Raw genomic sequence first — 26,358 nt, 5'->3', positions numbered from 1 at the left:
AGTGGAAAGCCAGGATTTAAAGATGGATGAAGATACGAAAGAAGAAAGGATACTTGCAAAATGGCAAATACATGAGTATAACTTTGTTCGTTACCTAAAGTCTGTAAACTACATTATAAATTTGTCCTGTAACCTTTACTTTTTTAGTTATATGCTTTATTCTGTGTTTTCCCTTCAATCTATCATATTCTAAGAAATCAAATGCTTCTGTACTTTGAATAGTAGGATGGAGTCACTTTATAAACTCCTTCAGACTCATCCTCAGGTCTCAGCGGAAATTTCATTTTCACAGAGAGGCTTTTTCCAGTCACTAAATCTGAAATACGTGTGCCTTGTTATGCTCCATCTTGGCATTTCTTTCATAGCCCTTCTTATAATTTACAATTGTAGTTTCCTTACAAGATTAACTACCTAGAGGTAGGTGTTTGCATTGTTTTTTTTATTACTGCAGTAATAAAAGTATATATACATGTATACTTAATATGTACTCGTTGAAATAGAATGAGAGTCCATATTTCTGTGAAGGCCAGAAATCCATATATAAAACCGATTTCAATATCCAAAATAATTTTATTTTATAAATTTACCAAATGTGCTAACTTCTGATACATAATGTACATCGAAATCACTATATGTACGTACATAATTTATATATGTACATACATAATTCACATACATGGTAACATTTGGAGCTTCGCCTATTAAATTGCAATTGTGTCAAACATTTCATCTTTTACAATAAACCTAAATTGTTCACGAGAACATTTAATCTACCTGAGGTAAGGGATGTAATCCTGGATAAGGATGGCATACGGGGGTGGGATGGTCCGAGTTGCCCCTAGCCCATACAAGGTGCCTTGGGTCAAATGAGAAACAGGAGCACATTGTCTGGGTAGACACGGTCATGCATCAAGAGACTTCTTTGTGAGTGAAGCGCGGGCAGGACATCGGCTCCCATTCACCACCTCGGCCAGGTGCCCTTGCTCAGGGCACAATCTGCATGTAGGCTGCAGTCCTGGAGGGGCTGCTCAGTACTGGTGTGAGCAGAAGACAGTGATCTGGCCACCCTTATGCACCTCCATTCCTTGCTTTAGAAAGATCGATTTAATTTGTCTAGCTGAGTTTGGTTGGGTAGAGATCCCTTCTTTTCACCACTTCTGACGATTTAGCTGAAGAGGGCGATCTCCCTGATGAAAGAAGACCATTTTTCATGTTCAAGTGTACAGATGGCTGGGCAGCCTCCAAGGGGGCTTTCAGGGTTTAATCTTAGGAAATAACCCAATGTTGATTCCTGATTCCTAGAAAATTATGCTGTCAATCTGGCTGTAGGTGAGCTTTGCAATTTCCCTCTGTGAAAAACAAATCAGAAGTTAGTTCACATGTATAACACTGCTTAGTGACTATTTGGAAATTCTATCAGTGGCACTGAGAATAAGCTCACCTATCTCATCAGAGACACTATTTATTGACTGTCATAACTAACAACAGATGGAATCAATTCTGGCTCCCATGTATCAATAAAGAACAAGTTTGTCTCATTTCCGTGATCCTTTATAAACTCCCTACATCTTGAAACCTAGGGTCATAGGTTATAACAGCTGCATAATTTTTTAAAACCAAAATTAATTTACCTCTAACTATCTTTAGTCTTAAAGTACAAGCATAAGAAAGGCCTGTTTTTAAACTACTAAGATGGATTAATCACCTGGAGCCAGAGCTCAAACCACTGAAATGTGATTTTTTAAAGGTTTTTATTTTGGATAAAGAACATAAAACTGGTATTTGGGAATAAAGCCTTGGATAGAGAAAAATCAACCTAATTTGGGTCCCTGGGTCCTGTTTTTTAAACTACCTAATTAGATGAGATTGTGCAAGTGATTTAACCTTGATGGGGTTCATCTTCAGATCTGTTTATTAAATGAGAGTTTAGAGCCTTAAAGTCCTTATAACTTTATGATTTATTTTATATTAAAATCCTCAAAGCAGGAAGAACATCAGATAAAACGTCTGTGGATCAGAAGACGCATTTGCCATCACATGTACACAGAAGTCATGTGAATACACCAGCTCCTGGGAGAAATGGTAAGTTTGTTATAGGGACCCTACACTGAACTCAAGACTGGATCAAATATTCCAGCACATTCTTTTTGGTTATTTTAACCGGTCACCCTTTCTAGGAAAAACCTAGCTTCACTATTAAAGTAAATCCGGGCCCAGGAAGTGAAACGGGCACAACGAGCCTTATCCAGCCACTGCGCCAGCCTTAACAGTACAATCAGCTATCCATCTCCAACGTCACCAACTTCCACGTTAGCTCGGCGAAATCTATGTCCCAGAAGTACAGCAAATCCATATATGGCAAACATTCCTCCATTGCCAAAATGCGGAAACTGCCTTATCTCCTCTTCAAAATCCATCCACCAAAAAACATCAGCTCCCATGTTAAATACTCAAGTGGGCAGAAAGCACATTTTGCATGCAACCCCTTAGAGGTTCGTCCTGATGCCGATTTGCAGGGATTCTGTAAACGTCAAAGCACCACTCGTGATAATATACAGATCATTTTAGAAACACTTTTCTTTAGGCAGACTTTGTCTAACTGGGGAAGACTTTCGTTTATTTAGGTCCACAAGATATACAGTGCATCCCGCTTCTGGACACCCGCAAACCTGCTAGGAGTTCTCCTTCCAGAACTAATGCCTCTATATTTAGACCTCCGGGGAAATCTCCCCAGGATTTGTTGTTTTTTCATTTAAAATGAACGGTGATTCCTCGGCCAGCTGCTTCTCTTCTCGTCCACCTGGGGCCGGGAAACCTGCGATCCCCGGGAGGTGCCAGAGGGCGGGGCTGAGTTCCAGCGCACAGGTGGGGCCCTGGAAGGGGGCGTCCGAGGCCAGCCCGCCCAGGCTGGGGTCAGTCCTCCCGTAGGCAAACTCGGCCGCGACACCCCAGCCCACGCTCACGCGCTCGCGCCGTTTCAGTAGCGCGCAGGACCTTCGACAAGGATGGAGACCTCTTCTCGAAACAGTCTTCAAACCATCTCACCCTACTCAGCGGCTCGCAGCATCGGCGTTGTACCCCCGCCGCTAAATCAGACCCCAAGGAAGAGCTTTACCGATTCGAACTTCACATTGAAAATCACCGGGGCACAGGGGGAGTCGGTGCGGGCCAGGAGCGGGAAAGGGGTCGACGAGCTCCCTCCCGCCTACGCCAGCCCACTCGGTTCATCCTCCTCCAGGGCGAGGGGCGGGCCGGGGCCGGGGTGGGGAGGCCCTGAAAGGGGCCCCTCCCTTCTCACCTCCCGCGGCCCACTCTTACTCACTTTCTCTCGGAGCCTCAGCTCGGCAGCCTATGGCTCGACGTCGTGGAGAGGGGGCGCGGGCAGGAGAAAGGAGCCAGCGGGGACTCTCGGGGCCGCGCCCTCGTCCAGGCCGGCCGGCCTGAGAACCAGGACCGTGGACGCCCCCACCGGGGCGCCCGGGCGAGGCGGGCGCGCTGCGTTCCGCGCCCTGGGGGCTGGCTCCGCGGGCTCCGCCGGGTCCCCCATCTCCGCGCGCCTCCACGGCCCGCAGCCCCTCCCTGCGCATCCCGGGGGCCCAGGGGACGCGCTCGCGCCGGGGCCGTCCCCTCCCCCCAGCCCGGGCGGGGGCGCGCGAGAAGCGGTGACGTCAAGGGGCGCGCGGTGGCAGCACCTCCCCGCGCGCTAGTTAAAAAGAAGAAGAAAAGAGGGAACGAAACATGAGAGGCTGTGTGAGAAGCTGCAGCCGCGGGCAGAGGAGACCTCAGCATCATCTAGAGCCCAGCGCCGGCCCTGCCTTCGCCTGCCCCGTCGCCGCCGGGTCTGTTCCTGCTACTGTCTCACCTAAACAGCTCCCGTTACACGGACAAGTGAACCTCTGTGGCCGTCTTCTCCTCCTCTTCCTCCTCCTCTCCCAACTCCTTCTCCTCCTCCCGCTTCGCAGCCGCAGCAAAAAGCCCCTAACCCAACTGGCACTGGCACAGCTACGAACGGTGTCATCCGCACACCTTTCTCTCGCCTCTCGGGCTCCCCTAAGGCACTGGACCCATCTCCTCGACTTTTATTTTTCGCAAAGTTGCATCGCTCTACAAATTTCCTCCCCCGCCACCTTCCTGCCTCTCGAGTGTCCCGCCGCTCCGCAGCCTCCTCCTGGAGCTGCGCCCTAGTGCCCCTGCTGGGCAGTGGCGTTCCCCCTCGTCCGCGCGCGCCCAGCCCCGGCCGCTCCGGGCAGACGATGCTGAAGATGCTCTCATTTAAGCTGCTGCTGCTGGCCATGGCTCTGGGCTTCTTTGAAGGAGATGCTAAGTTTGGGGAAAGAAGTGAAGGGAGTGGAGCGAGGAGGAGAAGGTGCCTGAATGGGAATCCTCCGAAGCGCCTGAAAAGGAGAGATAGGCGGATGATGTCCCAGCTGGAGCTGCTGAGTGGGGAGGAGATGCTGTGCGGTGGCTTCTACCCTCGTCTGTCTTGCTGCCTGCGGAGTGACAGCCCGGGGCTGGGGCGCCTGGATTCCAAGGTAGGCACGCACCCTCCTCACCCGTGCGAGATTGGCATACTGGCTGGGTGGGGTTCTCTGCGGCTCCGGCAGTGCTGGTGGCTGTAAGAAGGGCGAAACTTGTTTGGGCAGTTCTTTTTGATAACTTTTCTAAAGCGCTAGCGTGATTCCGTTGTGTGTTCCTCCGGGGTGCACAGATACCTCTCCCGCCCCCAAGAGTCCGCGGTCGGGATGCTGTGCAAAACTGCCTGTCTCAGAAAAGAGAAGCTTCTGTGGTACCCGCATTCGGGGCTGGGTAAATATTTTAAAAGAATCGCGATTAACAGTATGTTTGGATCGAATCGGTCATTGGCTGCGGTGAAACTGTAAATTAAGGTGGCTGCGGTTTCCGGTTTATTTTTCTAGGGTAGAAAGATTTGTGCAGCTTTCTCCACGTGCTCGGTTAGGGAGAGGGCTGAATCGTAAAGGATGTTGAAGCATGGTTGGTTTATGATCCCCAGCCCCGTCAGAGGGGGGTTGTCTAACGTTACAATCGTGAAACAGCGAAAAGGGAACTCCTGTTACTCAAGTTGGGAACCTAAAAAAACTGGCGAAAGACTTTGCTAGGGCGTATTTATCACATAAAACGGAGATGGTTCTCTGGCTCCGTTTGTAATGTTTTGTAATATTATAAATTCAGGCTTTCAATGGTATTTAGTTGTCTAGGAAGATCTCTAGAAACTTGTTTCAGGAGTAAGGGCATTTTCATTTACCCTGTGTTAGTAAGTTTAAACAAATACGGAAATAGCGTTGGTTGAGTGAAAAGATAAGCTTATTTTTCAGTTTGCGACATCTTTCTCGCCACGGGATGCACTAATGTGTGCCGTCTACTGTACTCCAAAGAAAGCCTGGGAGATCACGTCATTAACAATCCCTGCACGTGAAATAAACAATCAGGTGTCTTTGCTCCCCCCTTTTCCCCATTTTAGGTTTAATTAAGAATTCCTCTGTTACAGCCCTGCAGTTGTCAAGGTCTGAGAGACTCTTGGAAAACTTGTGCTTCAGTCTTGCTGGCCCAAGCATAAAAAAAAAAAAAAAATACCCTGGCTGAATCTAATTTTTATGCTCAGTTCACGGTAGATTTCACTCTATTCTCATGTAAACAGCTCCTACGAATCAACATATGTGTCTGGGTGGTATCTCTCACTTTGTTTTGTAACAAAAAGCCATATTGCATCATTTAATTTGCTCAAGTCATGCAAATAGGAAAAAATCAATAGGACAAAAAGGGGTCGACTTATCCTCCTCCCCACTAAACTGCTGCCCACACACAGAGTCCTGTTGCTTATGGCAAAAGAATAACAACAACACCATTGTGTTTGTTAGTTGGTTCACTAATGGGTGAAACTAGAGAACATCATTCTCTTTCAGTCCCCAGCTCTGTCCAAATGTTCATGCCTTTTGAGGGAGCATTTGTCCGACTCCTTCTATTCCCAGATGAGTGAGAACTGTCTTGCTGCAGGTTTTCAACTGCAACTCTCTCTTTATTCTTACCATATGCAGCAGTAGTCTGAGATTCAGGGAACAGATAGCCCAGCATTTTCTTCAAAACAATGTCATTAAGCTCCTGTGTTATAATTGACTTAAATTACAGAATTTCTACATTTACATCATCTGTGGGGTTTTACCAGGAGCCCAAAAGAGCCAGGAAATTCAGAGGAAGATTTAGACATATTTGCCATTAAGTGTCCCTGTGTGCAGTGCACCCTGAGTACACCCATGACCTGCAGACCCCTGCAATACCGAAGTCTTCCAGGGACATGAGGAATGAAAACTTTGTTCTTAACTAAATATAGTGGAGAGTGGGCAAAGTGGGGGGGCGGAGGGGTGACTGAGGAGAGTTATAATCCTTAAGAGAAGTTATATTAAAAAAATTTTTTTAAAGAGATCATTCTTTAGGAAGCAATCTGCCACATTAGCCATCTACATTCCTTTCCGTTTTACGTGCTTCCAATCTCCAACAAACCTCTCTACTCATTTAGGAAATGTTTCTGAATTAAATATGGTACACTAGACTTTGCTGGTTTCATTACAAATGGTTTATAAACGAACAATACTCAAATTGTCCAAATCAGAGATTGATATAGCTATGCATATGCATTTTTGACCTATGTTAGCTCTCAGGTTTTAATAGTTTTTAAAACATGTTATTTTATAATAAACTTCAGTGTTTCCCTTCTTCTTCTAAGCTTTCCTGGTTTATAATATACGTTAGGGTCTTATTTCATAATGTGTGTACAGGAGAAATGATGGCTATTTGAAAGGGCCCTTTTTTGTTTATGAAAAAAAAAATTTTTTCCCCAGAAAGATTTCTGCAACTTTTCAAGAAACTGTAGGAGTAGCCTTTTCCTATGGGAAGAAACTCCATAGACAAATGGATGGTAGCAAACTAGGTAGGAGTACTGAGCATGCTCAGCTGTGAAGTTAAATCCAGTTTCCAGACTAACACGTTTTCTTTAATGTAATGAGCTAGCATTGAGTTCAGTTCTTTAGCTATGGTGTTACGCTTTTATATTTTAACTTTTTTGTCTATTTTAATAGTTTTGTGTATTGTAACGAGGTGGCTAACTACCATTATAAATAAAATTTAGGAAGTTATATAGTCTTAACAATATTTTTGCAACCCCGAAATACAACATGCTAAAAGGATCTAATTCCCATTAGCCAAATTGAATCCACAACCAACTGAAATGCCCCCATTTCTAAAACTTAACTTGTAGCTACAGAGGCACAGAAGCTCTCTCTCTACCTTGGGTGGTTTCACAGCCAAAGCTGTCAAGGAATGGGTGAAAAGTAATTGTTTTCAAGTGTGCCCTTTTACAATCATTTGTTTGCTCTGGCTCTTTCAGGGACAAAGGCTATTGTTGAACACATCCAACTAAACAAATAACTCATCCTGGGGTCCCTTTAACAGCTGCCTTAGTACAATGATCTATTTACATATTAGCCTAAAATTGAAACTGAACTCTTTAATGACATAATCCAGCACTATAGTCCAGAGACGCATGTGTTCTACCCAACAGCTGAAGAACCTTGTAGGCATATGATTTTTAGAAATAACTTTCCGTGTACCAAGTTGATCTTAAGGCGACATCTTAATATACTGTCATGTGTTTTCTCCTTTTGTCCGCTCATCGAGCCCATGGGGGTGCCTTTTTATCCTCTTTGTTTAGTTACTTGATAAATAAAGAGAAATACAGAAGGTCTCTGTCACCCACTTTACTGTTTGTTGATAAGCTATAGTTGTAGGCCACGCTTCACTGTGTGTTCCAGGATTTATCTAACCTTTCTTTTATGGATTTTACTTTCATGTAGCCAGAGATTAAAGGATGACCTGCCAGATGTTATAAATTAGTCAGCAACAGCCACAATCATTACTAGGCATGCTGTAATAACGTTTCGAAGTTTGACATGATTTCCAAAGTACATTTAGTTTAAACCACTGTAATTTGATGGTTTCGTATATGGCTTTTAAAAATCGAAACAGGAAATTAGCCTAAATTTCTTCTTAAGATTGATGACATTGTCAGACAAAAAGTTAAGGACCTGTATAGACCCAGACACATAGACCAAAAAGAAGAAAAAATACCCTACACACACCAGTACGCATCTGTCTAAAACAGCGTTGCAGCTTGGACTGAGTCAGTTTAATTGACTTCAGTAAGACTATTGGTTCATTGAAACCAAAGCCAGAATGATGGCTCTATCTATGCTCAAATAGGTATTTACACTGCAGACCTCACACAGAGCAAACTGTTACCGTCCTGCTGGGCCGGGACAGCATGGAACTTTACAAAGAATAACATTATACTTGATTTCAGATAATTTATTAAATCCTATTTCCGAAACTTCTGATGCGAGATCTTGTGGCCAGGACACATTCCAAAAATTGTAAAAGACAAAATTCTTTAGGCACTAAAATCAGGCTTCTTCCTGGATAGCAGCTGGGAGAGTATATGGGGATCATTTTGTTTCAGCTATAAAAAATGGAAGCATGCATATTCTCCATAAAACCAAAGGTAATTACATTCCAGTTTTTCAGCCAGCAAAAGAGGTGGTTTCGGCATCCTGCAGTTTTGTTCTAACAGGACTGCTGTCTGATAAACAAACAGAACAAAGTCGAACAGTATTAATATTGAATGGATCTGGTGAGGTCTGCCAGAGTATGGACAATAAAAGACATTTAAAACATTCTTGGAATGCAAATTCTAAGTGTCTGGTGTATGTTTCCTTTTAGAAATCTTTAACCATTTAAGCAATTGTCATTTAAATAAATTGATAAAAATTAAAATGTAAATATAATCATGATTAATAATGACTTTTCTGCTTATCATACCTACAACATATTGTATTTTTTTTTTTCTGAAATCGGGTAACTTCTATTGACATTTAATTACCGCAGCCTAAAATTTCAGCATGCTTGCACTCAAGGATTTTTTTTAGCTGCTTTGCTCTTTCAGATATAAATTTTGTGATCACCTAGAATATCTTTCTGCTATAAAAACAGAAGCCTTACGATGTACTCAAATTAGAACTTCAACTTGTGAATGAAATATTTGCTTTAAATAATACTCTAGAGTTAAAAATGTTAATTTCTGTTCATAGTTCTAAATAATTAAGTATAAATATAGTTACATAAACTGAGAAAAGGTATACAATTCAATCCCAATGGTGTTTATTTTTAATATGAAAAATCCATTGTTGATTTAGACAGGATTACATTTCATGTCTCAAATATTGCGCAGATATTGTTCCTCTATATTTATTAGAGGGATTCCTGAAGGCAGTTTTTTAAAGTTAGTACTAGACACTGAGACCTATTTTATCTACAAATTTCTAACCTCAATGAATCAATGACTCCAAAATTGGTCTTATTGAAATAAAAGACCTAATACTGTATAAATAAGGATAAAAGTATGCCTTTTTTTTCATTAAAATTTACTAAATACTATACAAAAAGCACTTTTATGAGACTCTTGTGTTTATTCACACATATAACATACCCGAGGAGCTAGTTAGGAAGTTTTTCCTGGCTAAGATATAATGAATAATAAAAATTGGTCTTAAACCTGCTTGATTCTGCTTCAGGTATTATTTTAATAGGACATGAAAGGGAGAGATTTTCCTCCACTTTCTATAACTTTCCCTATGCAATCTCTAGATTGAAAATTTTAATTGAAATTAGAAAAATGTAATTCAATTAACACCTTTCAGAATATCATATTAGGAATTTCAGGAGTGAAATAGAAATTTTTACCTATTACCGATTTGCCTATTACACAAATAAGCCATGTTTTAAAAAATTCTGCTTTACATATAGTTGGATAAAGGTATTTAGAATTTTAAAGTATCAGTCGGCATACACTTTGAGGCAGAGTAAAGTGATAAAGGGTTAAAGGGCCTAAATATAATTGTCATTTAAGTTTTCACACATGAAAGACAAATAAACTTTGATTTGCAAGAGTAAGAAGCACTTTCCTGTATCCATCCCCTTTGCTCTCCCATCTCAACCCAAGAGACCACTTGGACCCTTATAAAGGCATTCTCTATCATGACATGGTAATCCTTCTAAGACAGTTATACTTCTAAGAAAAGTTATACTTTTCTACTTACATAATTAAAAAAAAAAAAAGTTGGCGGGGGTGGGGGGGCGGGACTCAACCTAACTTCGCATAGCTAATAAGAAGTTTGTTTCTGATTTATGGCTTTCAGATATTTTCTGTTACCAACAACACAGAATGTGGGAAGTTACTGGAGGAAATCAAATGTGCGCTTTGCTCTCCACATTCTCAAAGCCTGTTCCACTCACCTGAGAGAGAAGCCTTGGAAAGAGAACTTGTACTTCCCCTGCTCTGCAAAGACTATTGCAAAGAATTCTTTTATACTTGCCGAGGCCATATTCCAGGTAAAAAATGCATAAATTAAATAAACTACTGCAGAATTTCCATATAAGATACTTGTTCTTAAATGCTTGCCTACGAGAATATAAAACTTATCTTATATTAAAAAAAATACCTATTTTTTCCTCAAATAAAATCTATCTCAAAATACCTTTCTAATTACCTATTTTTACCTCATAATTAAGCTTTTCAAATTTGCAATTTTTTATTGATGCTAAAAGGGATGATTGTCATTTCAGTCTACAAGTAGTATGTTGGTTTTCTTGAAATGTTTTACATTTCTTGTTAAACCAATAATATAGTTGGTAACCTTTACACAAGTTGGATTATCAATCCGAATTTTTTGTTGGTGTCGTCTTTACCCATCAAAGTCAGTATCAAGACAGGCTCCTCTTCTACACAGCTGGCATGTAAGTGGAGACTGTCCACTGACTTTTAAGGTATTTCCTTAAATAAAATATGATTCAGGATCCAAAAGAATAACACTTTACAAAGCATTTGCACACATAATAAGTAATTCTCTCCCCAAAACACCCTGAGAGGTAGGTAGGAAAGGCTGAGTCATCTCCATTTGACAGATGAGGAAAACTGAGCCTCAGGAGATGTTAAATGCCTTAACCAAAGTCGTATGGTGATAAAGCGATAGGATAGACATAGAAATTCTTATGCTCAGAGTCTCCCACAAATACCTGGTCACTATCATATTTTGGACCCTAACAAACATACAGACCTGGGACGTTGATTAATTTCGCCATTGAAAGTTTAGAAACTTTGGTTGTTGTTGGTTTAGTTGGAAGAATCAACATAGAGATAGAAAGGAATTTAACGAGACAGATTCTGTTTAGTTAGGCAAAGTCACACACAAACAAATCTACTGAAGCTAACAGTTTATAACAATAAATGGCACTGAAGGAAAAGACAAGTTTTAAAAACTCTAGAATGCACTTGGAGAATTTTTTCAAACTGCTATGCACTTTTCACTTTTTTCTCTGACCCAGAAAAGTGTAGATTTTTGTATTTTTTTTTTGTAGATTTCTCTTAATAACCTAAGAAAACATTTTGACTAGGTTTGCTTGCTTCCTTTGGTGTACCATTATGTGTATCTAAACCCATTCAATGTGAAAATATTATTATTGTCTTTATAAACTACGGCCATGTTTCTAAGGCTTTTCTTTAACCAGCTGTTTCTTCTTCTTTATCACATTCCCCAAAGCAAAGTAGAATAGGTCACGGTTGCCTCTATGGCCTGTCGAGAAGCGATAACAGATTAGGTCCCATAAAGGTTTGCTGCAGATTTCAAGTCTTGAAGGTTTGCCTTTAACACTGTAAGTTGAAAGTGGTAGCAACATTTAACAATTTCATCTACCTCCATCCACTTGAGATAAAGACAACCATGCTGGATTTAGGGACCCATCTGTGGGAGTCTTCCTATACCTGAAGTTATTTTAGCTTCCAAAACAACAACAACAACAACAACAACAAAAGCAATCTCCACTGTAAGAGAGAGCATAACAAATAGCTCAGGAGCCAGAACTGCAAGCCCCTCACTCCCCAGACCAACATATGTGGTGACGAACGACAAATTTATTTTTCTACAAAGTTTGTATATATGTAAAACTGCTGAAGTGCATCAAGATGTCAAGTGCTTTTGGTGGCCACCCAGGCTGCCTTGAAAGATAACCAGATGAAAGCTCCACTCGAGTGGCGGATGGAGCGGCAAGGGTGCTTTCCAGGGACAGGCTGCAGCAGGCCTCATCGGAGGGGGCTTCCTCTGTATCTGTCAAATGCTAATAGTCATTCTAAATACTTGTGCCAAAAGTAAGTTGTAATAACACACCCTTCGTGTTACTTATGTCGACCAGTGTGTTTTAGCCAGACTGAGAGCCTCGGCACAGAGGTCATCATTTCCTAAAGTATGACAACTAAAAGGGTCATCTTCCCCTCAGCCCTTGCCCCTAGAATTCTAGAATCCTCATTTTTCAGAAATGGCTCCAAAAAGCAAATTTGTAATATTTTTCACCTTCTTAAGTCTATTTAGTGACATGGTTTACTTTTCTCTGAAGTTCAAACTTACTAAAAAAAAAAAACTCTAGCTACTTTGTGATCCTTTTTTTAGAAGAAACTAGTCAACATATTTTGATTATCCTCATTAACAGCTTCATCTTTCTGCAAATCAAAAACATGAAGAGGAAGGTACCCTAAGGGAAGTATTTTGCTGAAAGAAGGCAAATGCTGAGAGGGGTTGAGAGAGAGAAAATAATTCCAGAAGTATCTTCATTTCTTTCCCCATTGCCCAAATACATAAAGAAATAAACATATAAATGATCTCTCCCTTTGCTTCACCTTCATGGTTTTAAGAAAGCGTCGGTCACTTTAGAATACAAGTACACCTGGAAAGGTAGCTACTTTCTAGAAATATTAATACAGAAATATTCATGGTCTGCTTATTTTCCCAAAAGTTAAAAAAGAAGTTAAAAATAACTATAGTGAGGGTATACCCAGGGTTTTATTAATCGTAATATTCTCTAGTTATGAATTTACTTTGGGAGGTAAATTCTTAAAACTTGTAAAAACACCAAAGTTAAAAAACACACACGCACTGGCACTCCTTCCTCAACACCACAGGTCTTTCCTTCTGCCTGAACCATGACGAATAGAGTCGAGGCTTTGCTATTCCCTAGATGATAACATAATACACTCTGTGGAAAGCATATAAAAGGACATTTATTGGCCTTGTTTCTTCTTTTATCTCGTTATCATAATGATTTTTATTACTTTCAGAGAGTCATTTGTAGATAAGTGTCGTGTGAAATGTCTGTGCACAATTAGTTCAATTGCTTTGATCCTGTTCTAATGAGACCAAGGTCAGGGATTTGATTCCACCAAGTTTCTCTAGTCCACAGCCACTCCCGATCCGACTCAGATATCTAACACATGTGGCTTATTAGTCCTCAAGAGAGCAAATCAAGAGGGATGGATGAATATGTCAAATCCACTACCTCTACCAGAAAATGCTCTCAAGTTCAGGCCTGACGGTGGGTTTGGTTTTGTTTTGTTTTGTTTTTAATTTTCCTTACCATAATGAACAGCACACATAATGAGGAAAAATAACTTTAGCATCCATGCTGAGAGAAAAGCTGGAGCTTAGAGTCGTCCACAGAGAATATTTATTTACATGTCAGTGTTTTATAGGGTGCTTTGTGGTATAGTAAGGCTGAGTTTATGATCCAGGAGAATAGTTCTAGGTCTAAGATATTTGATAAATTATCAGGAGTTTAAAAAAATATACATGGCTCCTGGAATAATCAGCGAACTTCCATCATTAGTAGATTTGGTCATAGTACGATGATCCAGGGCAAGATAAACATTCACTTTCAGTGAAATGCTCTTCAGTGTAGTCTTCCCAACAGAAGGGTACCATTTGGTAAATTACACCTTCCTTGGCAGCAGCAAAGTTACCCTGATGTACTGAAACCAGATTGCTTTTAGCTCTTCAGAGAAAAATATATCTTATCATTCACTGTCGACAAAATCAGATCACTTAAGGTAAAGTATTAATAAAAGTATTAGATGTTTCAATTCAACTAATTGAAAAATGCCCATATTTTTATGTAAAAGTCTTTCGAGTTGGCTCCCTCCTTCACATTTTGATGATTCAGTTTGTCCAGATTCTGTAAGCTTTGGGTAACTCATCATTAACATTCTTTTGTTTTGTTGTTTGTTTTGTATTTGCTAAAAGAGCATAGTACCTCTGGAGCTACAGTTTATGAATCGACACTCATTAATCGTCAGATGTTCCATTTGAAAATGATTTCTCATTTCCTCATGTTTGTCCATAGCTAATAATGCCTTATAAAGTAGAATCAGCCACTAGCATTGTTCATTAATTTCCCCTTAAGATGGTATTGGTTTGCAGACTGTAATACTAGAATACAGATTTTTTTAGAAAAGCAAAATCAAAACTTGTTCTGAATTGCACTTTGAAATTTTTCTATAACCCCACAGGCAAATACCACATTAACACAAAATTTCTCCTTCACACAGTTATAAATATATCCATATTGTCATGGAGATCTTCCTGATTGATGAGGCATACACACACACACACACACACATATACATCTATATATCTATAGCTAGTTATAGATATCTATATGGATGTAGATATCTATATATATCTATAGCTAGTTATAGATATAGATAGTTATATAGATATCTATATATCTATAGCTAGCTATAGATATAGATATCTATATCTAGTTATGTAGATATCTATATCTAGTTATATAGATATCTATATCTAGTTATAGATATAGATATATCTTCAAAAAAAAAGATCTAGCCCAAAACTGTTCAAAAAGTTTAATTTAGCAACTCAGTTTTTTTTCTCTTCTTTTAACCTCAAACAGACTTGCTTAAAACCACTAAACTGCTTTCATCTGTATGCTTAGCTATTAAAGAATGGAGAAGAAAAACTATCTTTTGCAAATAGTGAGTTGTTGAAGATGAGTAAATGCTGCTGCAGGCTTCATTCCTCTTCCCGACTTCTAATCCCTGAATTTTTTCAAAGAAAGATAACCTCCTTCCAGCTGCCTGGACTGTCCCTCCCATGAAGCACCCTTCCCAGCTGCCATGACTCCTTTTTCTGACCCCTCCCATCCCCCCACCCCCACACACATACAAGCACTTCCAAAGACATCTGCTCTTACTTGTCTGGTTCCCCAAGACAAGATGTTTCCCAATAGCCTGGTTAGATATCGGCCTTGAAGAGTCTGTCTCAGAAATTTAGGGGTGATATGTTTCACTCAAAAGTTAGGTCAAAATCTATATCACGTTTTAACCATTTTGGACTCTCAAATTTCAAGATTAGTTTGAGATTTGAAGGAACCTATGTCAAGCTTTTAGTGTCTTTCATGTTCCATTGATAAGCCTTACTTGGTTGTCCCCAAATTCTTGTTCTTAGAAATCCTTGCAAACCTGAATATGTTATACAACTTCTGAACTTAACTAAGTTACCAAGTGCTTTTATCGCAGAATTAATGGGGGTATGATAATCTAATTTGTTAGGTAAAAATCAAGACGTTAAATATAATTAAAGATACGAGACCAGAACCAGGAATTTAGGACTTAATATAAAGTAAATTCTGGTAGCAATAAACTATTTTATTAGCAGAAATCATCAGAATATGGAAATTAATCATTAGTATGCCCCTCCTAAAAACTCAAGACCTTATTAACTCAAATTGTAAAAGTAATGCCAAAATTCTGTTTTGTCATGGAGTCCTCTTCTTTCTTATTCTGCTTTTATTTGATAATAATTGTTAATATGCAACAAAAGAAAAAATATCTTTCAGATCCCTTTAAGTAAGTTTATTTTGCATTTTTGATTTGGCTCCTTATAATTTTTTTTCAGTGAAGGGTGGAATGTCAGCTATTCTGCTTGAGAAGATCGAAAGGATATTTTAAGTATAATTTTTGTCTGACAACATAATCATTTTGTGAGGTGCAGGGCAAAGGCACCTACATATATGAAAATGGTGGCTCTGTTATTAGCATTAATTCATTGCTTGATCATTGCACAGCAAATCAGCCATTTATTATAGCATATAATAACTTCGTGATAGTCATTAGATTTATTATTTAATCATATGTTAGTGACAATACAATAAGAATTGTAAAATGGCCCAAACTAGTACCTGATGGTCTCCCTCTTTCTTGATTCTAGCATGTTCTTCTTAGGAAGTTATTAGTACTATAGGGGGAAAAAATGCTGAATAGTGATCAGATAAGCTCACGAGTGCAACATATGATAACTGGAGAAGCGTCAAAATAAGTCAATGCCGTAACAAGATTAATGCTGGGTTTGTATAATGTGTATTTCCCTTTTAAAATACCCAATATACCAGCAATCCCTCTACTGAGTATTTACTCCAAAGACTTGAAAACTCACATCCAAAAAGATATTTGCACATCGATGTTCATAGCAGCATTATTCACATTGGCCAGGACATGGAAGCAACCGAAGTGTCCTACGATAGATGATTGGCTAAAGAAGCTGTGGTACATATATACAATGGAATATTACTCAGCCATAAGAAGAAATGAAATACTGTCATTTGCGACAACATGGATGGGCCTCGAGATAATCATGCTAAGCGAAATAAGCCAGACAGAGAAAGTTGAAAATCACATGATATCACTTATATATGGGATATAAACCTAAAAGCAACAACTGAGCAGGACAAACAAACAGAGACTCATGGACATGGACTATAGGCTAGTGGTTACTAGTGGGGTGAGGAGGAGGGGGGAGGTAGACGGAGAAAAGAGGGTCAAATACAGGGTTTGTGGGAGGGTGAAGTGGGTAAAGGGGATCAAATATTATGGTAGCTGAAGGAAACTGGACTTTGGATGGTGAACACACAATAGAATATACAGATGTCAAGTGATAATGTACACCTGAAAATTATTTAATTGTTTTAACCAATGTTACCCCAATAAACTTAATTTTAAAATAAATAAATAAATAAAAATAAAGTGAAATAAATAAATAAATAAAATACCCAATACAATATTATTTTATTTTTACTGCAATTCTTATAGTTTGGTTAAAAAAATGGGAATCCCAAGCCCCCCAAATTTTCATTCCTTTTATTTTTGTCTATAGCTTTCCTAGAATATTCATATAATTTCTAAAAATTCTTTCCTATATTTTATCTTTAAAATAGGATGTTTTTACTATGACAGGAAATATTTCTAATGAAGCTTTTTCTATTGTTTAAAGGTTTCCTTCAAACTACTGCTGATGAGTTTTGCTTTTACTATGCAAGAAAAGATGGTGGGTTGTGCTTTCCAGATTTTCCAAGAAAACAAATCAGAGGACCAGCATCTAACTACCTGGACCAGATGGAAGAATATGACAAAGTGGAAGAGATCAGCAGGTTCATAAAAATAATGCTCTTTAATCTTACAAAAGAAAACAAACAAACAAAAAACAACCCTGACGAATCTTGTGGTTTCGAAAGTGAATCACGTGTATTTGTTCACATCCACAGCTATATCCTCCAAATGCTTTTTTTCTTTTTAGTAGTTTGCTTCTCTAAAATCATATTAGCTTAAATGCTATTAATGATTAGACTACTAATCTTCTATTATGAGCTTGGCTTCTTTATGATTCATGTGAATTTTATATTTTTAACTTGAATTTTATGATTGTTGTTAGGTTATGGCTCTATGGAAATATTCAGCACAATTATTATTAGCAAATCAGAGTTTTATTAATAGACAGACCTTTCCGAGCTCCCTTTTCTAAGGTTTAATCATGAGTAAAGCTAATTTTAATTATAGTCACTGAAAGATGAGATAATGAGCTTATGAAATTTTAAAATACATACATGTGTTGATTTTCTTTTACTTTCTGATAGGAGGCTGCGTTTGTTTTGTTGTTGTTGTTGTTTTTTCCATTGAAAAGAATTAAAAAGAATTATATTGTGCCAGTGGGTTAGCAGCCCTTCATGATTATCGAAACCATTGATTCCTAGAGAAGTATATTTTGAAAAGGATGCTAAGTGCATCCCCTACCTCCTTCATCTCAAGAAATCCTCACTGGTTTTCTTTAATTTGTTTAGAAAACACAAGCACAACTGCTTCTGTATTCAGGAGGTTGTGAGTGGGCTGCGCCAGCCTGTCAGCGCCCTGCATAGTGGGGATGGCTCACACCGTCTCTTCATTCTGGAAAAAGAAGGTTACGTGAAGATACTCACCCCTGAAGGAGAAATTTTCAAGGAGCCTTATTTGGACATTCACAAACTTGTTCAAAGTGGAATAAAGGTTGGCTTTTTAAATTTTATTTATCTTTGCTCTGGCCATGTTAATTTTATACTAGTGTTATCCTCACTGAAGGAATTTCTTTATAATAAAAGTATGTTTAAGGAGAAAATAAGGAGACAACATAAGAGAACGATAACTATGGCCGCTGACTCGGGATAGTAATATTAAATCTTTAATGTTATTTGGTGACTATTAAGCAGTGAAATCAGATTGGTATTTTGACATGTTTTCCTTATGTAATTTACACATTTAAAATAGTTCTTGATTTTTTAAAGTATTTGTTTAAATGTTGTTTAACAGGCATAATACTTAGAATTGTATATCAGCATTTGCTAGTAGAAACCAAGAGGTCTTTTGGTTATTTTGGCATTGCAAATCATTCTTTACCATGTCTGTTTTTGAGTCTGTGTCATAAAAGATGCTACTTATACTGTGACTTCATTGTACAATGTTTTTACAGGTAAGTCAAATATTTTTATCTATAATAAGCCATCATTATAATGTATTAGCACATCTACTGCCTTCTTTCTCACTTTTCTAATCAGATTCTCATATTAAGTAATCCAGTAGATATGTAAATAAAATTTTCATATTTATTTCACAAGGGAGTAACAGTACTAATAATAGCAGTACTAAGCTGTAAAGCAAATTGTGGCATTCTAAAATTAAGACACATTGAACAGCTCATGACTGTTTTAGAATGACAAAAACTAACTATGGTTTGGGAAGAACTGGTTATTTTTCTCATTTCTTAACTAGAAAAAACATTAAAGGACGATTTATACTCTTCTAGTCATATAGAAATAAACTCCTCCTTGCTTCGTTGAGCTCTACTCAAAGGTAAGAACATTAAAACCAGAAGAAACAAGTTGGGAAAAATAGAAATACATTCCTGATATCTATGTATTCAGTATCTACCATGTAAAATAATTAGAATGCCATGTTATTGGGACCACCCAACAAACCCAAACTCATGTTGTGACTGTCACCAAGACACACTGCATGAGAGAAGTGCCTTATGGCACTGTCGTCTTTTGAGATCATTTGGAAAACCTGTTTAACTCAGTAGTTTCAACTTCTTCCCAGTAAAATTTTTCATTAGAATTCACGACAAATAATCAAAAGTCTCTTAAAATGAAGCATTAGTGTTTTGCACATCAGAGTTCAGTAAATACATTATTCTGAAATGTGTTCTGATAGCTCACTGCCAGTGGTACTTAATGAGCAAAGAATGAAGATGCAGCGACAAGGCCATTACTCACTGGCGGTATACTTTTGTTACTATGAAAGTTAAAAATGCTCTCTATAGAAGGAAAGACTGGGAAAAGTACTTTAAAAATCATCACCTATAATCTCATTGATTAAAGAATATCACTATTAACGTTTTGATATATGTTCTTCCATTTTTTTATATTAAAATTAAATGAATTTTTTCTGACTACAAAGGTAATACAGGTCCATATTAATGTGGAAACACACAAGAGGACATGTTTTCTTATAGCTTTTTTTCCTAAAAAGCTTTAAAATAAAGTTGAAATCAATCCACAGAAACATCTTTTTAGCCTCCTTTTTTTCACCGAACCCTATGTCATGAGTATGTTACCAGATTTGGAAATTTTACTCAAAAACTTAGCTTTTATCTTTTTGGGGTGTTTCATTTCCTTTTTAATGAGACATTTAGGATGACTCTGGTCTTTCCTTTTTATCGTTATAAATAATGTTACGTACCGTTCTTGTATATATTATTTAACCTGATCATGGACGACTTTCTTAAAATTCATTCATAGAGCATTACTGAGCCGAAGGGCACACACCGTGATACACGTTGTCAATTTGCTCCAACATATAATAGGTTTTCAACTATTTGAAAGACTAATGTATGGTTTTCAAATATTATTTTAGCAAAAACGTCAGTATTCAAAAGATATTTATGATAAAGAAATGAGCTCAGAATACTTGAAACTTTTGTTGTGAGAAACAGAAAAACTGATGTTCTTATTTCTACTTTAGCTGCCTAAAGAATGTCCTCCTTTTAATTAGAGTTACTTCAGAGTCCCTCTTTCTTAATGTGTGCCCGTTCGCTGGGACATTGAATGAAAGTGTATCTTCTCTGACACTGAGACATTGCATAATTGCCACAGTAAAGAGGTACCAGCTGGTCGTGACAGTGCCATGGGTCTGCCGTGCCCCCGTTGTAGGAATTCTGCAGAAGTCCCTATGTCTTCCTCTCTTAGGAGAGCTCCAGGGCTTCCGGGGCTTAAAATAGACTTCAAAATCCATCATGTTACCTATGTAGAATAGGTTACATAATATGACATCTTTTAAAGTGCAACATTTCGAATTCCCTTAGTATTTGGTACTTGTGATGTCAATAAGATTCAAATCTATCACGTGGATGATAGATTTGAGTGGACAGTGGATAGTGAGTAACGAGACCACATCCTTATCACCTCAAGGAGCCTTTATCTCAGGCTCCATGGACGCCTGTCACAAGTCATGGATTGGAAGCCTTAGAAGAGGCTACTGTTGGTATGATGGAGTGGATGCCAGTCTGTTCATGAGTTGATCATATCATTTATTTTTGTGGTATGCCCCTGAGAGACTTCTGAAGTGAAAACATTTTCACAGCTATTTCACAGTAATTTTTCAGGCTTCTTGATATATATATATATATATATATATATATATATAGTTATATGTCGTTATATATAACTATATATATATGTAACTATATATATATAATGATATATAACTATATATATCGTTATATATAACGATATATAACTATATATATATATAACTATATATATATAACGATATATAACTATATATATAGTTATATATAACGACATATAACGATATATATATATAGTTAACTTGATGACTATATATATAGTTAGTGTGTTCAGAGTAATATTCCATATTTGTCAACAATCACTTTGCATAAGTAATGCAAATAGGAATTTTCATATATGGTACGTGTCACTTCTTTACTATTTCAGTTCGAAAATCTCAAGAGAAGGAATAAAGCTATTTTAACAGACCACAGTATTGATTACAATAGTCAGATCACAGAATTAATACTATATACTAAACCCAACCTTCATATGGTTGAAATGAAAACAAGACAAACCATAGTAGGATCCCCTGTGATATTAGTTAATGACCAGCATGAGTCTATTAAATCGGAATTTAAATTCCTCCATAAAGAGGAATTCCTGTTATAAGAGTTTCTAAAAGCTTGTGCTGGCTGTAAGGGAATCTGGAATTGCTTTTCTGCTAATTGTCAATTAAGAATTGACAGTGGTTTCTGTCACTTGATAAAGGACTGATCTTTTTGTGGCAAAGACCTGGACTTGGTTGATCTTAAACCTCTACCAGCCATGATTCTTATAGCCACCAGCTCTCCCGTAAATGAGTCTGGACTGAAGCTGAGCGTGATGTCTTACATTTAAACACCCACATTGTAGGAGACTTCAGTACCCTGTGAACTAAAGCTATATGCAGAAATGCAAAACACAAGCTAAAGGATTGACTTCTTTTTGCTACAGGAAATAAATTGTGGAGTTGGATTAATGGAATAAATTATATGCCATATGAACTAATAAATTATATGCCATATGAACTAATAATAGCTGGGGTTGGAACCCAGACATCGGTTCATGTTTAAAGAGTTTTCAGGTGATTTCAACCTGCAGCCAGTTTGAAAAGCACAGGTCGAAACCGAGCCAAACCCCTGGCTCAGTTATATACAGAATGAGACACGTTTTCTCTGCCCAGTCTAGGCCCAAGTCCTTTCACTGAAATGACCACTGGGATCAAATGGTGCAACACCCGTTGTCATCTCTCCTGTACTTTTAGACCTTTGTTTGGCCTCTGCATATTACGTGTCCACTTTGAGTGAGGAGATGAGTTAACTCTGGCAGCATGTAAGATTCTCGATATAAAGTTTTGAAAAATGGTATTTAAAAATCTCAACAATTAATTCTAATGGGACAATTGCTCTACCCACTAAATTTTTCCTGTTTTTGTTCCTTTTGGAAGTCCAGTGTTCAGCTAGTTGGCAACACTGTTATCATTCCTGTTCCTTAAATATATAGTTTGCTATAAGACCTGAAGAAAAATGACAAGGACATCAGAAGTTTCTCTAGTGTAATTTCACCAAACCTTCTGATTACCAAGGATCTGCAAGTCAGCCTTAGCTTTGTGTGTGTGCAGCAGTAAAAACGAGCCTGCACCTGTCAGCTACAGGGTGGCCCCTCAAGGAGACCAACGAGCACTGATCTCTGCCCCTGAGTTCTCATGAGCAGGCGGAGGACGGGGAGGCTCACAGCCACAGCAGCCCTTTCGGCTTGCAGCGTGCAGCAGACAAAGCCGAAAGACTTGTCTATCATTGGAACAAGTGTGACTGGACTCCTGTCCCTCTCTATCTACTTGGATCCTCATTTCAAAAGATGCTTTTTGAAGCGGTCCTTTTACCGGGGGGGAGGAGAGGACGTAAGGCTGAAAGCTGCTGATTGTCCGGGTGACTGAACCCATTGAGGGGAGGCCCTTGAGAGACAGCAGCCGGGGCGCCCGGGAGGCACGGGAGCATGTGGGGAGGACGCAGGGTGTGCCGGGGCAAGCCCGACGGGGCAGCCCCTGACTCACGTGCTTGTAAATCACACGCATAATCATGAGCATCGAAAGTTTGGTAAAGTCCAAGGGCTCATCGGCCAGTTGGGGCTGATGTCCTGCTTTTCTGAAGTTGGTTAGAGACCCAACCTTTATCTTTAACTTGTGATTTTGTGGGCAGCCCAAGAGATGCTAGTGTATTTCTGTTAAAGTGAACTGAATCTCGATGTAAGTTAGAAGCAATTTACTTTAGAAAACTAGTATCGAAAAGATAGCAGTCACACATGTGCAGGTGGCACCAGGTGTCAAGTGCTTCTTCAGGAAAGTCATTGGAACTCTGCTTTTAAGCGTGCTTTAGGTTCAAAGAAAGCATGTGTTCGGTTGAAAGAAAGCAAAGTACATGTGGCAAATATTACAATGGAAGAATCGCTGTTCTGCAATGTTTTCGTACATGGGACATTTTAAGAGTTTTTGACCTATCAAATTACTGCATTAGAAGTTATTAAACTGCATCCAAAAGAGAATTGCTAGAGTCATGGAAATAACCACTAGATAAGTTCATTTTAAAAATGGTAGAAAATTAATGGTTTGTCTTACCCAAAACAAAAACTTTTAAATGCTTTTTTTTTTTTGTAGTTTAAAATTCTGGTTTCAAACCATTACGTTAAATTAAAATGTATGCAAAATGTAGATCTATGAGTAAAATTTTGACTGCAGTTATTTTTTTTATCAAGGTAGTAATGCTATGGTATTAAACGCAACTACCTTTATTTTACTGAGTATTGCTGACACTTTACATCAAAATGCCCTGGACTCTGTGAAATATGTGTTCAGTATTAAATCAATTTTCATTTTAAATTTGAATGTCCACAGAGTAAAGCAAAAAGTCCCTTAGCGATGTGAGATAATCTCAGTGTAATTTTCTGTTTAGTGAAGTTAGTTTTCATTTCTGGTGTTCTTATTGATCTGCAATTCTATTGATGACATTTTTTATAAATATAAATATGAATGTGTATATATATGGTATGTGCCAGTGTAAGCCAGTTTAATTTATAAATTATTTCCATCGTGCGTCATATTTTTTACTAAAGTGACGACGCGGTGTCCCTCCAGTTAAGCAGAGAAAGGCCTGCCTTTTCCTACATTGTAGGTCCCATAAGTCACAGCTGAGGTGAGGAAAGTTTTTACATTAATGTCTTTATATTTCTCTAAGACTTGAAGGGCAGAGGAAATAGAGTCTATAAATCTGACAAGCCCTATAGTAATCATTTAAAACAAGTGAAAAACCAAGAAATCTGGACCCTAATAAGGTCTCTGCCGAATGTGGCAGCTACCATCTCAGTGTACCTGAGTAGAAAGAGAAAGACTTTTGGGTGATATTAGTTGCTGTCGCTTTCCAGCAGTGGTTTTATCTAATGAAAAGGAAATAGCGTGCATCACACAACTACCTCTAAATAGTGCGTAGGACAGCACTCTCATTTAGAGACTTTCAATAGTTTTTCTTTCTCGGTGCCACAATCTGCTTTCATACTCTGGTCTGCTTTCTTACTAATTATAACCACATTTTTTAAGCACTTACTTTAAGCCGTTATATAGATTACTTTTGTAATCCTTACAGTAACCCTGTGGGGCAGGAATCAATATCCCATTTCACAGATGAAGAGACTGAGGCCCCAAAGTTAATGAAACTGCCCAAGATAACAGCTAGACATCATCAGAGCCGATTTCCAAGGCAGCTGTCTGATGCCATGTTCTCAACCACGGTGCTCTGCTGCTCTAAGCCTTTGATCAGCTTCGGTGCATGGGAGGAAAGGCTGAGTGAGATGCATGTTCAAGAAACAGAGATTGGTGACGGTTGGTGTTAGCCCGCTCAGTGCTGCTCGTCCTGACAGTGCCTATGCTGAGGGTTTAGCTCTAGAGTCAAGTACACAGACTTGGGTCCCAGGCACTGCATCCGCACTGTATGCTGGTTGTTTGGCCCTAGGCACATTATTTAACCCCTCTAGGCTTAGTTTCTTCACCTGTAGAATAAAGAGAATAAACGGTTGCTCCTAACACTTTACATTCAGACCACACATAGCTGTTCTCATCATCTATCTTACTAACATGAAAAGGAGAGGAAGAAAAAGAAACCATCCAGCCCCAGAGTGACTCACGAGCTCAGTGGCCACTGTGAACTATGCTCCCTGGTATCAATGGGCCCCCTGGTATCAATACGGGATTGAATGATAACTTATGGAAATTCTGTGACAGTGTGAGCATTTGCACCGATATTATATGGCGACCCCATGGAATCAAAAGTTATAGCGATGTATGTGTATGGGTTTTCCTTCCTTCAAACAGATAAATCTAGAATATTCTTTTGTTTAAATGTATAACTACAGAAAGACAACACCTTCATTTTTACAGCCTCGCCTTTTAACACAGGTGCACGGCATTGCTACCTACCTCATTATGCAAAAGCCCCCAGTTCCGGAGTTTGTCAGGGCACGTGCTGAACAGTGACTAAGCACAAAGGAGTCTAGCAGCAACCTTTCATCAGAATTCCCTTGCTTTCATAATAGTTTTTCTCAACCCGGATAGTATAGTCATGTATGTCTTTCTGTGTGTTTATTTTGGAACACGGTTTGTGTCCCTCTGCCCGAGAGTTAATAAATTGTAGTATTTGCAAAGGAAATATACTAGGACTGAAAACTAAGAAGGCACATGTTTTTGCCACTAGCCACTATCGTCCAAAACAAAGCACAGATCTAGAATCTCGGGACCTGGGAGGGGAGTAATTAGGCAATGTTGCTGTAAAATTAACATGTAATGTCATGATATAGAGAGCGTATTACTCAACAATAATTTTTTTTTTTTTTTTTAAAAAGCAGATCAGTAAAATGTTCCAGGAAGTCAGGGAAGGGAGAACTTTAAAGGAAGTTTTCAGCTACAGCAACAACAAACCTCACTTAATTTATCTGTGAATGTGCTGGAGAGCAGGTGTGAGGATATAAAAAAGGAATGACCCCAGCTACTTCCCTCTCCGAACCCAGGCTACAGCAGATACTTTTCCTATCACATTCGCTTAGTATTTTACGGAAGATTCCCTAAATCTGTAAGCATGTTTTCCTCTTCGGTTTGTGGCTCCCTTTCTATGACCAATTTTGGGAGTTCGTTTATGTAGCATTTTGCTTTTACCAGGCTTCTTTCATTTTTATATTTATATAATAAATATGTACAGAGATCTATTTATACAATCTATAATATTTATATACAATAATTGTTATGAATTACTATGATATATTTTAATATATTCATTGGTAGTATTCGTCAATTTACATTTAAATAAGTTATTTTAAATTCTGTGAAGTCTATAATTATATTGAACTATCATAATATTAAGAAGGCCAGAACTGGAGACATATCTAAAGTGTTTTTAAAAACTGGATCGCTGCCTAGAAATTAAAATCAACTTTGGATTT

At 38.5% G+C, this 26,358-nt stretch overlaps 2 protein-coding genes across 3 annotated transcripts in view; one reads left to right on the top strand and one right to left on the bottom strand.

Moving 5' to 3' along the window:
- Positions 1-550: 550 nt before the first annotated feature.
- Positions 551-26,358, bottom strand: part of ANAPC10 (anaphase promoting complex subunit 10) — a 257,736-nt gene continuing 231,928 nt past the window's right edge. The window contains exons 1-2 of one of the 2 annotated variants that reach the window (XM_039876056.1): positions 3,323-3,594; positions 551-1,349 (exon numbers count right to left, since the gene is read on the bottom strand). In XM_039876056.1, coding sequence (XP_039731990.1) covers positions 1,315-1,349; positions 3,323-3,587 — 300 coding nt within the window. In that variant the 5' untranslated portion in view covers positions 3,588-3,594 and the 3' untranslated portion in view covers positions 551-1,314. Of the gene's footprint in view, positions 1,350-3,322; positions 3,595-26,358 lie in introns of those variants that run through there. The other variant, XM_039876053.1, reaches the window with a different exon arrangement.
- The window catches only part of HHIP (hedgehog interacting protein), an 82,057-nt gene continuing 59,313 nt past the window's right edge, over positions 3,615-26,358 (top strand). The window contains exons 1-4 of the mRNA XM_039876046.1: positions 3,615-4,532; positions 10,263-10,455; positions 17,235-17,391; positions 18,079-18,280. Of these exons, the coding sequence (XP_039731980.1) occupies positions 4,254-4,532; positions 10,263-10,455; positions 17,235-17,391; positions 18,079-18,280 (831 nt within the window). The 5' untranslated portion in view covers positions 3,615-4,253. The remainder of the gene's footprint in view (positions 4,533-10,262; positions 10,456-17,234; positions 17,392-18,078; positions 18,281-26,358) is intronic.

Source organism: Pteropus medius, unplaced genomic scaffold, assembly GCF_902729225.1.
Source record: "Pteropus medius unplaced genomic scaffold, Ma_sr-lr_union100, whole genome shotgun sequence".
Lineage (NCBI taxonomy): Eukaryota > Metazoa > Chordata > Mammalia > Chiroptera > Pteropodidae > Pteropus > Pteropus medius.
This window is presented reverse-complemented; position numbering and strand designations above follow the sequence as displayed.